General features: G+C 42.6%; 1 protein-coding gene and 1 non-coding gene across 2 annotated transcripts in view; both read left to right on the top strand.

Moving 5' to 3' along the window:
• NPSR1 (neuropeptide S receptor 1) overlaps window positions 1-17,305 on the top strand; it is a 155,295-nt gene that overhangs the window by 119,201 nt on the left and 18,789 nt on the right. The window contains exon 6 of the mRNA XM_040472277.1: window positions 7,094-7,170. Coding sequence (XP_040328211.1) covers window positions 7,094-7,170 — 77 coding nt within the window. The remainder of the gene's footprint in view (window positions 1-7,093; window positions 7,171-17,305) is intronic.
• LOC121029064 (U6 spliceosomal RNA) lies at window positions 4,023-4,129 on the top strand. The gene has a single exon (XR_005789570.1). It is a non-coding gene; the product is annotated as a U6 spliceosomal RNA (small nuclear RNA).

The raw sequence follows: 17,305 nt of genomic DNA, 5'->3' as shown, positions 1-17,305 counted from the left end.
CTTGTCTTTCTCAAAGGTTCCCTGGCTATTTCAAGGGAGTTACTGATGTTCTTCCCTTCACGCACTTCTCCAGCCAGAACACACAGGGACGTCCCTCACTCCTCTCATGCCTGTGCCTTTGTGCACATCATTCCTTGTGCCTAAGCACTCCTCCACACTCACCCTGCCTTGCTTCTGGAAACTCACTTCACATTCTTCATTTATCCCTCCACACACCAACTCCACACAGAGCTGCTGCTGCCAGTCCTGGGCCAAATAGTGCCTCAGCTGTTCACCCATAGCCTCCAACCTCAGCTCATCCCTGTCGCCATAAAGGCTTCATGGTAGTGTAATCACCTGCTTGTGCGGCTGTATCTCTTGAGTATAGAACTTTGTCTCTTAATTTCTGGATTCCAAATCCAGCACACCATAAAGGCCCAATGGACAAACTGCCCCAATCACAGGACAGAGATGCTGTGTCACTCTCTCTCTCTCTCTTACACACACACACACACACACACACACCTATCGTGGAAATTTCTGGCTAGATGAGTTTCTGGCATATGGCAGATCCTTCATTAATATTTGTGAAAGGAAAGAAGGAAGGGAGAAAGGAAAGGGAGAGAGGATGAAGGGCAGAGATGGGGGGCGCCGGGGGGGGGGGGAAGAAGAGAAGAAGGAGTTATATTGCCTGTGGCAAACTTTCAGGAGAGCTGTGTATGAATAAAGATTTAGCTGCTCTGCCATTAATTAAATCAAGCCTCCCAGGACTTGAAATCACAGTGACTGACAATAAAGGCAATACAATGTTTTTCTGGGTCAACACAACTCCTGTTATTTTAAAATTTACTTGACATAACTGTCTAACTGTTGCTGGGAAGGTTATTAGCCCCGGTGTAATTGCTTTAGTTTAGCTGTGGTTATTTTCTTGTGACTTAATTGATTTCTCATTTTTCTATCATTTTTATCTCTGTGACATAAAGATAGAGGCATAAAAGATCCATGGCCAACTATTGCAAAGTAATAAGTGGAAAAAAGCACATTTGTCATAGAGCACTGATTCGTGTTACATGAAAAAAAAATCCATTTATTTTGCTTGGGGAATGGAGTTCAGACTGTGGGAAAGCCCTATGCTAAGGTTGGTACAGCCCAGTAGAGTTCATGGCTATGGTGGGTAAAAGGACCCAGGGGCTGACCAGCACTGTCCCTGGGCATGAGGTCCAAGGTCATGGAGAATGACCCATGATATTAGTAAAGGAAGTGATATACTATATGGCAAGAGTTATACCTTTTGAAAAGGCATTCTTACTGATTTGCTAGGTTAGGGTAGATGTTTGTGATGGGCTTTCCAATATCTATTCCACAATAAGCTGCTCGTGGTCACCTCTCCCCTCAGTATGTGAATGGTTTGGGAATGGCCAGGTGACCAATTGTAGCCAATGAGATGTGAGGGAGTGTTTCTGACAAGCTTTTGGGAAAGATTTCCCCATTCTTAGGGAACAAGCCCAGGAGAGGACAGCTTCTCATCTTCTGGACATTGCTGTCTCTGCATTGACACCTAGAACTGCTGTAGTCTGACTCAGGGAGACACCTACACTGAAAAGAAAAGAGACAGGGATGGAAGTAATGCAGATTTGACCCTCTGAAGTTACAATTGCAGAAGATAAGAAATATTCTAATTTCTTAGAACAATTTGAGTTGGGAGTTTTCTGTAACTTGCTACAAAAAGCATCCTGATACCCAACTGTCCCTACGTGCTGGTTCCAGACATCAGTGAATTCATCTGAACTACAGAAGTCACCAGAGTGAACTCTTCTGAGAAATCTCAGTTAATTCTGTAGTGCCGAGTGAGTTAGTAAAGGCATTCCTTTGACTTTCTCTGTCCAGGAGCCCCTTAAACATGGTGTCAATGGACTGTGTATATCGGGACTCTCACATTTTTCTTAGTTTCTTAAGTATCATGCTCTTTCTACATTCTCCCCCCAAAGTTACTTCTGCCTTCATGTCTCCCAGAGCCCAATGACACAGTCCCTGACTCCTTGCCTCTTCCCACACATTAGTTATTTCCAGAAATACATGTAGAGCACCCAACTTCTGCCAGGCCCTGGACCAGGCAAAGGGGATACAGAAATGACAAGACATACATGCTGTTTGAATTTAAGAATCTTCTTGTATAACAGAGAAGGCAGCCAATTAAGGAAGATGTTGTAGCAGTGTGATGAGTGCTATGGTAGGGCAAATAGAGAGCCCCCTTAGGGGATCCACAGCAGAGAGGCTAAGCTGGTCTAGGAATCAAAGAAGCAAATAACTAGAACCATATATAGTATGCGTGACCCAATACAGCCCCCAGAGGAGGCTGTGCACCCTCCTTACAAGTTTGTTAACAAGTTGGTTAACAGTCCTTGAAGTCAGAGGACCCAGGCTACAGTCCCATTTTCTAGTTGTGTGAACTCAGACAAGTACCGAATCTCTCAAAACTGAAGTCTGACCCCCAGAACAAGTCAGGGCCCTTATTATATACTCTTGTGTCACCCTACATTTTATCTCCATATGATTTTGCTCCTTTATAATCATATATTACTGTGTCCTCATTTTATTATCGTCTATCTCCACAAATACAATATGAGCTCCATGAGGGGTAGGACTCTGTTTTTTTCTGCCGTGGTATCCACAGTGGCTCAACAGGTGCCTGATACAAAAAAGTGCTCAAATGCATATAGTGGAATGAATTAATTAATGAAGGAGAGAGACACTTTCAACTAAGGAGTATTCTTAAAGCCCCTGCTGGGAGAGGAGAAAAAAAGGCCTATCCAGTGAAGCACCAACTCCCCCTGCCTGTCTTCCCTATGCCTGACCTCCAGCGAGACCTTTAGAGCACAATTCGACACCATCCTCAGGCCCCAAAGGTGAGGCAGAGATGCAGCCTTAGGCCCTGTCTGACTCTGAAGGCGTATGGCTCCAAGATTGCAGTGGACATCCATCAAGTCCCCAGCCTTGTGCTGAGTCCTGCAGGGGTCAGACACCTGTAGTCTGAATGGGATGCTCTCATGGTGTCTCAAAGGAAGAGCGAAGGTTTTGTTCTGGTTCCTCAACACTTCTTACACATAATCCAGACTCAGAACTAAGGAACCGGGTTCAGGCATCCTCCTAAGAGTCCTACAAGGTTTTCTCTGGCTTAGGCTTTCACTCTCCTCTCACCATGAGCTGCCTCTATAAAGGCAATGAAAGGAAATGGGTCTGTGTCCAGATAGTCTTCCATAAAATCAGGAACTCCACCTGCCAGTTACCGATAAGGGATACTTTCTTCAATCTAGGTGATCTTTCAGTTTTCAGGTTTCTAAGAAGCCTGAAGGAAAGCTGCACTTGTCAAGAAAATGGAAATAGATTGAAGACATGGAAGAAGTTGGACTAAAAGAATGGAGATGCTATTCTTTAGCTCTCTTTCTACAAATGGGCTATTTATAAGTCTGCTGATCTTTAGGTCATGACCACCATAGACAAGAATCAGTGTAACCAGTGTTATACTATCATGGAAGCCCCAAGGAAGAGGGAGCTAATTATCACTGGGGAACAAGCACAGCTCAGAAAGGTTTCATAGCAAAGTGAAATACAGAGAATAGGCTTAAAAATGCATTTCAATGAGAGAGCAAAGTGGATGCTGACAGATGGAAGACACTGGAACTCAGATTCACCCAAAGTCAACTACATGTGAAGCATGGAGTCAAGGTTAGTTTTGTTGGCCTGCCCCTATTGGCTGCTCCCATCACTGATATGGAGAAATGTCATTGAGAGACAGTGGGGTGGAAGGAAGCAGGATGATGATGATAAGGTAAGGAAGGCAGAGGCAGATTGTGGGAGGCTTTGGATGCCCTGCATAAGAGACTGGATACCATCTTGTAGGAATGTGGAGACACTGGAGTGTTTTAAGCCAGAGAATGACTCTGTGTCCCAGAGCTCCACCTTGATGGTGGCATGGACATTCAAGATGGTAGCTGAGTAGAGGAATTGGAAGATCACCATAATCAGGCAAGAGGTCACAAGGGGTGCTCATTTGGGCAGCACACATACTGAAATTAGAATCATACAGAGAAGATTAGTATGGCCCTTGCATGAGTATAACATGAACACTCATGAAGCCTTCTATACTTTTAATGGGCATGGAGATTCACTTAGGGAAGATGATAAATTCTGGAGATGGAGGATGGTGATGGTTATACAATGATGTGAATGTACTTCATGCCACCACACTGTGCACTTAAAAATGGCTAAACTGGTAAATTCTGCTATGTTTATTTTACCACAATAAAAAAAGTTGTCAGAGTACCTGAGTGGCTCAGTTGGTTAAGCATCCAACTCTTGATTTCAGCTAAAGTCATGATCCCAGGGTCATGGGATCAAGCCCTGAGTTGGACTCTATGCTGACAGTGCAGAAGTGCAGAACCTGCTTGGGATTCACAGTTTCCCTCTCTCTCTCTCTCTCTCTCTCTCTGCCCCTCCCCTGTGTGTGAGTTTGTTCAGTCTCTCTCTCTCAAAATAAATAAACATTTTTTTTTAAATTGTCGAAGTATAAAAAAAGAGGTTGGAAGGATCTGGATTGATGTTGAGGAGCAGCAAACGAGAGGAAGTAACAAATCATGGAGACATTTTGAATGGAAAGTCCACAGAACTTGCTGATGAAAGAAATGAGGAGGGAGAAGGAGACAAATATAATTCAGAGATTTCTCTGATGTATGACTGCTCTGCTCTGCTCTGCTCTGAGAAGTGGCCTGATTTGGGTAATAAAGGGACACCCTACTTATTAGGAGCTGTTTTCCACTTGCCTGATTGGTCCTATGTAGATTAGGTGGGGATGACTTAGCCTTAAACCGCTAACACATAACACCTTCCTTAATTTTCCTTTGTGTATATGGCAGGTGGTCAATGAATATTTGAATTATTAATTGACTTAGCACTGAGGTTGCAATTGTAATACATAATTAATGTTTCACAGTGGTTGTAACCTTTCCTTATATTTCATTTCCTGGGGAAAAAGTCTCCTTGCTATAACAAATGCCCAACTTAGGGTAAAGAATAGACTCACAAGTAATTTTTTTCTCATTTCTTCTTTGAAGTAGACTTACAAATTCCAGAAAAATCCCTGGACAGGTAGATGAGAAGGAGTGGGGATGCTCGAAAAAGGTCCCAAGCTCACCTGGAGCATTCAGAGGAGTTCAGTGAGCAAGAATAGGAAAAGCAATAAGGAGCAGAAGGTTTTAACACGGTCATTAATTAAGTTATATTGTAAAGATCACTAAAAACAATTAGTGCTTTGTCAGCTACTGCAGACCAGAGCTCCGATTTTGTTTTAACCAGTGATTCTCAGGAGGGAAATTTGTGCAGTTCTAAAATAAAGCAATGCTTGACACCTGGGTGGCTCAGTTGCTTAAGCATCTGACTTCCGCTCAGGTTCAGCTCTCACAGTTCATGAGTTCAAGCCCCACGTCAGGGTCTGTTCTGACAGCTCAGAGCCTGGAGCCTGTTCCCGATTCTGTGTCTCCCTCTCTCTCTGCCCCTCCCCCACTTGCACTCCGTCTCTCTCTCTCTCTCTCAAAAATAAACATTTAAGAAGATTTAAAAATAAAATAAAATAAAACAAAATAAAGCAATGTTTTGTCCCAAAGTTTTTGTTGAGTTTCTTAATATATTAGAAACAACAAATAACTGATTACAGTATACATTTTTATATTCATTAAAGGAGACAAAAGATACAAAATTTGCTGATGCTTTTGAGTCACTTACACTTTGCTTTCCTGTTAGGTATTGATTATATCATGCGAAAGTAGATGTGATATTATGTGAAAAATGGAAAAGAAAGAGGGGAAAGATTGATTATTGATTGAGTCTCTGCTAATTTCCAAGCACTGTGCTTGGCATTTTCAATGTTGTCACATTTGATCCCAAAAATCTCATAAGAAGTTTGCATTATTAACTGCATTTTAGTGTCAACAGAGTGTGTTAGTTGGTACGGGCTGCTGTAACAACAGACAGACTGACTAGGTGGCTTGTAAACAACTGAACTTTACTTCTCACAGTGCTGGAGGCTGGAAGTCCAAGATCAGGGTGCCAGCACTGTCAGCTTCCGGTGACAACCTTCTTCCACGTGGCAGACATCTTGTTGTGTCCTCACATGGCAGAAGGGGCTAGGGAGCTCTGTGGGGTCTCTTTGATAAGACCACTAATCTCATCCATGAAGTCTCCACCCTCATGACCTAATCACTTCCCAAAGGCTCTACCTCCTAATACTATCACTGTGGTCGTTAAAATTTCAACATATAAATTTGGGGGTGGAGATACATTCAGCCTCTATCACTCAGTGTATTGCTTATCTATTGCTGGGTTACTCAATGACTCAAAACAACATATATGTATTAGCTCCAGTGTCTATGGGTCAGGAGTCTGGACATGGCTTAACTGGACCTGTCATCAAGGTGTCTGCCAGGGCTGGGATATCATCAGAGGCTCAACTGGGGAAGGATCTTCTTTCAAGCTCTCCTGGGTTCTTGGCAGAATTAATTTTCTGGAGGTGTAGGACTCATGGCAGCAACAGAGAGAGACACTAGCAAGACAGGCACTACGCTTATGTGCAATCACAGACATTATCACCTTCGGCCCACTGCACGGATTAGAAGTAAGTCACAGTTCTCACCACACTCAAGGGGAGGGGATCTCACAAAGGCATGAACACCAGAGACAGGAATCATGGGGCCACATTAAAGAGTGTCTAAGGTCAAGGTCATACAACCAGCAAGTAGCAGTGCTGGTTACAAACATAAATCTTTCTGACTCCAAACCCTGTGTTTGGATTCTAATGTCAGCTATTCTTCAGCTAGATCTCTAACCACCTGAGTTATCTTGAGAAACCATTTCACTTCACCAAGTCCTAGCGTCCTCAGTTAAAAAAGAGGTAGCTGTCATCTTCTAGGATTCTATAATCAGCAAGGACAGGGACCAGGTATGGTGTAGAGACCCCTCCCTCCATACCTCACACTCCGGGACCTGGGAGTCCTCCTGTCTCTGTGTCTTCACTGTAGGAACCCACCAGCCATGTTAATATTACCTCTGCTCCTTTCCACAGTGTCATCTATGCCATTGTGATCAGAACCATTTGGATTAAGAGCAAAGCCCACGAGACTGTGATCTCCAACTGCTCCGGTAAGTCTCTAATCAGAATTACCCAACTCTTGGGTAATTTTGCTTCTGCAGTGTTTTTTGTTTGTCTGTTTGTTTTGTTTTTTTGTTTTTTTCTGGCAAATAAGAGCTTGCGCTTTGCCTGAATAAAATAAGCCTGCATTATTCTATCAGGATTCAACCAGCAGAGTAGATCCACCAAAGGCTCTCCCAGTAGGTACTGTCTCTTCCAGGTGGCCTCCCTGAAAACTCAAAGAAGGAAGGAAGGGGGGACTTTGGGGGCCATGATCCAAAGCCCCCCCCCCCCCCCAGTTTCTTAGGCCTGGAAAAAAGGAACACCCTGGAGGACACTGGGGTGAAAAGACAGCTGTCCAAGGAGCACACATTTGGTGAAACATGAGGATAGACATTTCTATCTGACTTAAATTTACAGATGGAGAAAACTGCTGTCTATCCACAGAACAATCCTGGACCCTAAGCTAGGCAAAAAATGGCCAATTTCACCTCAGAATGAGCCTGAGACCACCTGCTACAGCCCTTCCCAGATCCTGCTGCAGTAAACCTTGATGCAGAACACCTCCCCCATGGCAGGCACCGGGACCTGAAGGCCTAGCCTGCCTCCCAAGCAAATATTACTGGACCCGACGGAGACCAACCTGGAGAGAACTCAGTGAACCAAGTTCACTTTGCCAGAAAGAGAGGGGCAAGGGCTCCTGGTTTTCCATTTATTATAATGCAACTAGTTCTCTCCTCAGGCTCCCCACCTCCTCCCGTTCCTTGTACACACACACATCCCTTCACACACCCAGTCTGTCACACACACACTTATGCACTCATATGCACTCACATCTACATACTCACCCACATGCACTCACGCAAGGACAGCAAGCTAGAACGCAGCTACGTGGACTATGAAGAGTTGGTTTCTGTTCTAGATGTGCCACTAAGAGTTGTGCCACCTTGCAATAACCTCTCTGGCCTTCAAGAGGTTAAGATAAGGGGACAGACTAAATGGTCTCTAAGTCTACCTCTTTTCAGACTTTGAGCCAGTACCTTTACTGGACCGAGACCACACTCATCTTCCTCCCTCTTGAAGCTACTTCGTCCAGTGAGAAAGTCACATGGATTCCCAAGTGGGCACTGATAATCTGTGTCCCTCTCTCTATAAGAACTGGTAGAGATGTGTAAGTGTTAGTGTCTTCATCTGAATTCAGTTCATTTCTGCTGTGCTCCCCACATGTCAGCGGTGCTACAAAGGACCGGGAATGCCAAATGAGTAAATGGCACGATTCCTGGCTAGAGGAAGCCTGTTCTCGTGCACTGGGTTTCAGCTCTGGCTGCACAAGGGTTTGCCTGGGGAGCTTTTCAAATGCCCCAATACCAGCTACCACTGCCTGAGAAATTCTGATTCACTTTGTTTGGAGGGAGGTCTGGCATCATTACTTTGGAAAAGCTCTTCAGATGATTTTAATGTGCAACCAGGTTTGACAACCTCTCATCCAGTGGGAGACACAGTTATAGGCAACTGACTCCCACAATGATTGACGAGAGTAACCCAAAGGTGTGTGCAGGCTGCTTGGAAATTTTCCGCCCATGAAATACCTATCGTTCAGCTCGTGGCTCATTCTGGCCTCTACGCAGATCCTCCACACAGACTCCCTCATGCCAGTCTAGTCTCTGCAGCCTGGTTTTTCTAGAAGAACAAGAGCCGTCGGGAAGACTAAACACAAATGCATTCATTTTATTTATTGTGAGTGGCTTTGGTCAAAAGTCAGAATATTTGTCTGAAAAAGGAAAGGAGGAAGACATCCTTCTTCTATCAGGTATCAGATAAATACATTAAATACTATAACTGTTGAAACAGTTATAGTATTTAATTATTTAATTATTAAGTACTTAATTACAGAAACATGTAAATATCACTTTTTTAAGTATATTAATATATAATAAATAGAATATGCATGTGCATGCACATATAGATGATAGCTAGTTGGATAGATGGATAGATAGGTGATAGATAGATGATTGAAAATGTCAGGAAGGACAAACACTAAATGTTATAGTAACTATCTCTGAGTGGTAGAATTTTATCTTTCCTTCCTTTTTTTCTTCCTTCCTTCCTTCCTCCCTTGCTTATCCAGGGGCTAAAATTTTCCATGATTACATACATTTTATAATATAAAGTAATAGCCCACTGGCCCTTTAGTCTGTATAAACATCCATCATTATGCTAGCTGTGTATATGAGATATTTTTTTAACTGTCAACTCAGCCCCCACAAAAAATTATCCTTTCATGCACTTCTCTGGGTAAACTTTATGCTTGAACCCTGAGAGACCCAATGCTGAGACTGTGTAGATAGATGATAGATAGATATATAGATAGATAGAGATCTTATACTGATGAATATCTAAACATTCAAAACTTACATTCTCAGTGAATGGGTAATGACCAAGATCAGACATATCTGGATGTATAGGTAGTATCTAGAAGCTACAAGCAATAAGGAAGCTCCCAGAGGCTGATATGAGAGATAGAAAAAGTGCCTCTGTCTGCCCTGAGCTCTCTCCCTTCTGAACCTTCCATGATGCCGGAAATTCAAACCAGTGGAGTCAGTCATTTTTCCTTAAGGTACTCTCTCCAGGAGGACCCATCAGTACATTTGTAGCCTGGATTGAGCAATGTGCATGCACCACACGAGCATATACTGGTCAAGTTGTCACTTTAGAGTGCATGACCCCTGTTTGATGGTGGACAGATCAAGTGTGGTGGGACCAGAGGGGTTTGGAAGGTCCAGAGCTTTGGGTCTAAAGGGGGACAAAGTAAAAAGGGGGATATCTTAGTCTGTTCAGGCTTCCCTAACAAAGTGCTTAAACAACAGAAATTTATTTTATCACAGTTCTAGAGTCCTGGAAGCCCAAGATCAGGTGCCACTTGATTGTATTCCTGGTAAGAGTTCTCTTCTGGTTTGCAGATGGCTGCCACTTCCTCCCTGCTGTGTCTTCATATGAGGCAGGAGATGAGAGAGAGGGAGCCCATGCTCTCACCTCTCTTCTTATAAAGGCACAAATCCCATCCTGAGGGCTCCAGGCCTTCATGACCTCATCTAACTCTGATCACCTCCCAGAGGCCCCATCCCTAAATACCATCATGTTGGGAATTAGGGTTTCAACATATGGATTTGGGGAAGACACACACACTTAGTCCATACAGAGAGAGAATTGAGAGAAAAAAAAGAAAAAAAAGACACCGTGGAAGTAACTGAAGACCAACCAAATGAGAATAGACAAACACTATTTATCCAGAGCTTGCAAAAGAGCTATATGGGTTGCATGGCATGGCTTGCAAAAGAGCCATGACTTACATTTTGGCAGAGACTCAAAAGCCAGTGGTAGAATGGGAAAACTTTATAGTGGAAAAAAAAGGAAGATATCAGGTGTGCCTGGTTGGTGGCTATTGGCCTGGGAAGCTGCAGGCAGAGCAAAGTAGAAGCATGACATCCTGTCTGATTGGTTAGGGGTGTGCATTTGGCTTTCTCTGGTTGGTTTTACGTTGAAAGCAGGGACAAAACCTGAAGAAGCTGCCAGTCATTAATCAAGTGTTGGCTGTTTGGCATAGAGTGTCACAGGTCTTACTGGCCAGCATGCTAGAGATACAGGTCTGACTTGTACATAAGAAGGTGGCTTTCTGGTCTGCCTACTATAGATAATGGACTGGTTTCCTGGCCTGGCAGCTGCAGAGTGTGGGTCAGAGTTCTGTTTTTATATTTGATCTTGCCATGATCCATTTGTTTACTCGGTCTGTCAACACAATCTGACGAGACAGCGGAACAGACAGAATGTCTACTGCCAGTCACTTCGCTAAGTTCTTTCCATGTGTTGTCTTCCGGAATCCTTACACAATGCTGCAAGGGGGCATTATCGTCTCTCTTTTACAAATAGAAGACAGGCGTGCAGGTTAAGCCCATGTGATTGACCAGAAAGCCTGTGTGTCTTCCCGCTGTATCAAGCTGCCTCTCAGAGGAAGGACACTGCAAAAGGGAGGTAGTAAATGGCTAAAAAAATGCTCAGGGGTGCCTGGTGGCTCAAAGTGTCCAACTCTTGATCTCAGCTCAGGTTTTGATCTCAGGGTCGTAAGTTCAAGCCCCACACTGGGCTCCACCCTAGGTGTGAAGCCTACCAAAACAAGTAAACAAACAAAATAAAAACAAAAACAAAGCGCAGAGTGAAAAAAATACTTTTCCTAATTAAAAAACCCAAGCACATGCTCTGTGGCGTGGCTTTTGCCTTCAGAGCGCTATTCCTGTCTTCTCTCCTAAACTGTTTCGTTTTGAAGTATTTAATATCTAAAAGATGGCCGCTACGGGTGCAGGGCTCAATTTTATTTAGGTAGGTGAGGTCTTCCTGTGCTTTCAGATGTAAATCAGGTTGGTTTATCCCTGTCCTGTGATTCTTGCCAGTTCCAGGAGGCTGGTATGTCCTTGACCCCTAAGCTCTCACATTCAACAACTCATCTCATAGGGTTCTTCTGTTCCCTCCGCTCCTGGCCCAGAAAGCATGGAATCCACATCATTTTCCTTGAGTTCATCACTCACAAGAGTAAATACAGCAAATGTTGCCAGAGGTTCGAGGTGATGAAAGATTTCTACATCCCCTCAGCTGCCCCACCCCTTCCCCTTTCTCATTAGGTCTTTCACCATTATGGTTGAGCTCTGTCTCTCTCCAGAATCTCCCATATCTCCCTGCTACTAGATTTTCCAGTCCCTAAATTCTTGGCTTCCCCCGTCTTCCAGTCTTTGAAATAGTACAATGCCTCAAAGTGATCAGCTTTCCCACTGATATACAGTATGCCATTACCCTTCCCCGAAGGTAGAAATGGTGGCAGTCAATTTTTATTCTCTAATACAAGTTTACATCTCCATTACCTCTATTTTCTAGTTGTCCATTATCACCACCATGAGCCCCTTCTGGAATGAGGAGCAGAGAGAAGTATCAAAAGCCTGTATACTCTCTGTATCTGATTCATAAATGGAATTCACCTGATTTTCTTTTGTTTTAAGTTTATTTATTTATTTTGAGAGAGAGTGAGAGAGTGAGCAGGGGAGGGGCAGAAAGAGAAGGAGAGAGAGAATACCAAGCAGACTCCATACTGTCAGCACAGAGCCCAACGTGGGGCTCCATCTCACAAACTGTGAGATCATGACCTGTGCCGAAATCAAGAGTCAGTCACTTAACAGACTGAGCCACCCACGCACCCCATGATTTTCTACTTGTCATTACAGCCAAGCAGCTATGGAGATGGCCAGTAAATAGATCTCCAGTGGTGTTAGCAGGCCAGGATTATTGCTCATCAACAAGGGGACATCAGCAATGATTAGTGTGAACAGAAGCGCACTTTATAAATATAGGTTGCAAAATTCAATCTATCACTCGTTTATGAACCACTCTTCTTACTGGCAAATATGTCTATTTTCTCTCCCTCAAAGGCTGACAGAAAGAAAAGGAAAAGCATTTTTCTTCTTTTTTTTTTTTAATTTTTTTTTCAACGTTTATTTATTTTTGGGACAGAGAGAGACAGAGCATGAACGGGGGAGGGGCAGAGAGAGAGGGAGACACAGAATCGGAAACAGGCTCCAGGCTCTGAGCCATCAGCCCAGAGCCTGACGCGGGGCTCGAACTCACGGAACGCGAGATCGTGACCTGGCTGAAGTCGGACGCTTAACCGACTGCGCCACCCAGGCGCCCCAAGGAAAAGCATTTTTTAATAAATGATCTAAATACTTTCCCAAAAACAGGTGTAGAAGGCAAGAGGTAGAGGAGATAAGATTTTCAATCTTGTAACTTATCTTTCATAAACAGACATGCTCTTGATGCCCAGGGGTATCTACTTCTATAAAATAGAACATTTAACTGCACAGGGACAGGAGATGTGGGGGTGCAGACACAGCATGGATAAAGTAACATATCTACATATAACTGCATCTGGTCATTGTGGCTTGGAAGATGCGATACAATCCATACTATAGCCAAATTGCAGGTTTCAAATTAAATGAGGCACAAAGAGGTGGAGAAAAAAACTTTGTATTAAGAACTGGGTTAGACTCTTATTCATTTCTAGCTAAATGAATTTAAGATAAGCCCATTAACTGCTCTCAGTACCTTTTTTCATCAGTAAATGTAGGTAAAATGGCTTCTCTACAAATAACTACATTTAGCAAAAGATGTAAAGAACTTCATGCAAAAAAAAAGTATAAATATATAAATAAATGAAGCTTATAACAAGTTCATGGGTAGTAAAATTCAATAGCCTAAAGATGTCAGTTCTCCCCAACAACATATAGATTAATGCAATTCCTGTTGAAATTAAAATAGGACATTTTATTGAGCTTGACAAACCAATTTTAAAATATATGTGGAAATTTCAAGAGCCAAGAATAGTCAAGACACTCCTGGAGAAGTAGAACAAAGTGGGGGGGGGGGGGGATGTTACCGTATTAAATATTAAAACTCATCATAAAGTCAGAGTGATTAATAGAGTGTGGTATTGACACAATACAATAGACAAGTAGAAAATAAAACAACCCCAAAACAGAATCTACAGATATATGAGAACTTTATATATGTCAGAAGATCATAGGAAAAGAAATAAAATTAGGTCATTGCCTCAATTTATAGGGAAAAAACAAATTCCAGGTGAATTGGAGACTTAAATTTTGTTAACTTTAAACAGAGCAAAAAGCAATTTTATTTCAGTAAAAAATGAGTTTATTTATAAATAGCAGAGAAATTGCAATTCGGGACAAGCAAGTTATGATGAACCTTAGGCCAGTCCAAAGAAACAAAGGGGAGGTGAGATTTTATTAGGTTTTAGGAGGATGCTGGGGAGGGCTGTTCTGAACAAAAGTTCATTTGAGAACAAGAGTTCCAGGTGGTGGTTGTTTCTCATTGACAGCAGGCGGTGGTTGGTGCTTTGTGGCTGGGGCAGGGAGGTACGGATCTTCCTTACTTTTCTTTCTTTTTTTTTTTTTTTTTTTTTATGTTTATTTATCTTGGAGAGAGAGAGAGGGACAGAGTGTGAGTGGGGGAGCGACAAAGAGAGGGAGACACAGAATCCAAAGCAGGCTCCAGGCTCTGAGCTGTTAGCACAGAGCAAAATGCGGAGCTCAAACTCACCAGCAGTGAGAACATGATCTGAGCCAAAATTGGATGCTTAACCAACTGAGCCACCCAGTCACCCCTTCCTTACTTTTCTTAAAGGCAGGAATTAAATTCTATGTGCAAAGTGCCCTCCCTTGTCAAAATGATTGTTTCTTCTTTCTGATGGTAAGCAGGCTGCAAGGAGTGGTAAGTATGTGAGCACCCCCTGCAGGGCTTGCCAACTCCATTTTAAGTGAGGTTTCCTTTATTTTCACAATATGTAAAACTTTTAAAAGAAAATGTAGGGTGATACCTTTATGCCATTGGGATAAAGAAGGATTTATTAAGCAAGATCCAAAATATGTTAAATCATAAAAGAAATGATAGATAAATTTGATTTGTTTAAAAAGTTAATTTAAAAAGTCAAGTTACAAAGTGGGAGTTATTTGCAACACATATATCTGGGAAAGATTAGTATCCACAATATATGAAGAACACCTAAAAATCAATTTATAAAAGAGTTTTTTAAAAATATGAATGAAATAAATAAGTTGCAGAGATGAAAAATTACAGCATAGGGAATATAATTAATAATAACCTAATAATATTGTATAGTGACAGATGGTGACTGCACTTATCGTGATGAGCACTAAGTACTGTATAGAATTGTTGAATCAATATGTTGTTCACTTGAAACTCCTATAACATTGTATGTTAATTATACTTCAGTTAAAAAATAGGTGCCTGGGTGGCTCAGTCGGTTGAATGTCCAACTTTAGCTCAGGTCGTATCTCATAGTCTGTGGGTTCAAGCCCCGTGTCAGGCTCTGTGCTGACAGCTCAGAGCATGGAGCCTGCTTCAGATTCTGTGTCTCCCTCTCTCTCTGCCCCTCCCCTCTCATGCTCTGTCTCTCTCTGTCAAAAATAAATAAACACTGGGGCGCCTGGGTGGCACAGTCGGTTAAGCGTCCGACTTCAGCCAGGTCACGATCTCGCGGTCCGTGAGTTCGAGCCCCGCGTCGGGCTCTGGGCTGATGGCTCAGAGCCTGGAGCCTGTTTCCGATTCTGTGTCTCCCTCTCTCTCTGCCCCTCCCCCGTTCATGCTCTGTCTCTCTGTGTCCCAAAAATAAATAAACGTTGAAAAAAAAAATTAAAAAAAAAATATATATATATATAGCCACAACAACAAAAGATAAATAGAAAAAAAATGAGCAAGACATAAACAGGCATTTCACAGAAGGGAAAAGAGGAATGGACAAAAATAAGATTCTCAACCTCACAGATAATTAGGAAAGTGCACATTTAAACCTCATTTGGGTACAATTTTCTTCTAACCACAGGATTAGTAAAAATTTTGATATCTGGTCTTTACTTTTTAATTATTTTGAGAGAGCAAGAGAGTGAGAGTAGGGGAGGGGGAGAGAGAGAGAGAGAGAGAGAGAGAGAGAGAGTCCCAAGCAGACTCCATGCTGTAAGCCAAGAGCCTGATTCAGGGCTTAATCACACAAACCTAAAATCATGACATGAGCCGAAATCAAGAGTTGGGCACTTGGGGTGCCTGGGTGGCTCAGTCGGTTAAGCGTCTGACTTCAGCTCCCGTTGCGATCTCACGGTCCATGAGTTCCAGCCCCACGTCGGGCTCTGGGCTGATGGCTCAGAGCCTGGACCCTGCTTCGGATTCTGTGTCTCCCCCTCTCTCTGCCCCTCCCCTGTTCATGCTCTGTCTCTCTCTGTCTCAAAAATAAATAAACATTAAAAAAAAAAAAAAGAGTTGGGCACTTAATCGACTGAGCCATCCAAGCGCCCTGTACCGTTTGATCTTTTAAAGTGTTGTAAAAGATAAAGAGGTCATGGTTTGTTTAGCAATATCATTCCTCAAAAACTTAGTAGATTTCTGATATATTTGTTTTCAGTGAGTTTCATGTGCCAACAATCATGTCCAAAAAGTCTTTCTTAATAGAATTCTCAGGTCTGACTTTCTTTGCTTTCTCATGCAATCCCTATCTTTAACTTAATGGAAGCTAGTTTGAAGCCACCTGAAACAATAGTGGGGAGGCCCCATCCTTAGTCTGATCTTTGCCTTGGGAATGATTCTAAATGGGTCTTTGCTTGTTAAAACTTCTCAGAGTTATAACTTAACTTGGGGACGAGGGTCAGCTTCATTGGCATAAGTCTTGCACACTTAGAAGTTGTACACATTTGCTTTAATGCTCTGCTCACATTTTCCTCTTGCACTGGGTCAGGTAAAGTGTGTATCTGTTACTATTAGGGACTAGAAGCAATTGATGCTTACAGCTCTATGAAATCTGAAATTGTAAGACTTTCTTTAACTTCCTTTCATTTTTACCAACCAACTCTTGTCTGAGTTCATCTTTTTTTTTTTATTTCTAATACCTTGCTGAACACATCTGGTAGCAATCAACAGAGACTAATAACATTCTGTTTACCAATTGTGATGGTTAATTTTATGTGTCAACTTGAATGGACTAAGGGATGCCCAGATAGCTGGCAAAATACCATTTTTGGGTATATCTGGAAGGCACTTTTGGAAGGATTTGAATTGGTAGACTAAGTAAAGAAAATGTACTCACCAATATGGGTGGACATCATCCTAACTTCTGAGGGCCTGAACACAATAAAAAGACAAACAAACGGCAAATTCGCTTGAGCTGGAACATCCATCTTCTCCTGGACGTCAGTGTTCCTGTTTCTCATCTTTGGGTTAGGACCAGGATTTACATAATTGCCTGATTCTCCAGCCATTGAGCTCAGACTTACACCATCATCTCCCCTGGTTCTCATTCCTTGGATTTGGACTTAATTATACCACCAGCTTTCTTGGTTCTCCAGATTGCAAACAGCAAATTGTGGAACTTCTCAGCCTCCATAATTTTATGAACCAGTTCCTATAATACATTTCCTCTTCTATGTATTTGCTATTGGTTCTGTTTTCTGGAGAGCCCTGACTCCTACACCAACCTTGTCCCGTGGGCTCCGGGCTCCGTAGGCACACAATTTGATTTCC

The sequence above is a fragment of the Herpailurus yagouaroundi genome, unplaced genomic scaffold (genome assembly GCF_014898765.1).
Source record: "Herpailurus yagouaroundi ecotype Mexico unplaced genomic scaffold, PumYag 100, whole genome shotgun sequence".
Lineage (NCBI taxonomy): Eukaryota > Metazoa > Chordata > Mammalia > Carnivora > Felidae > Herpailurus > Herpailurus yagouaroundi.
Note: the sequence above shows the minus strand (reverse complement) of the source record. Positions and strands in the feature narration are given on the sequence as shown.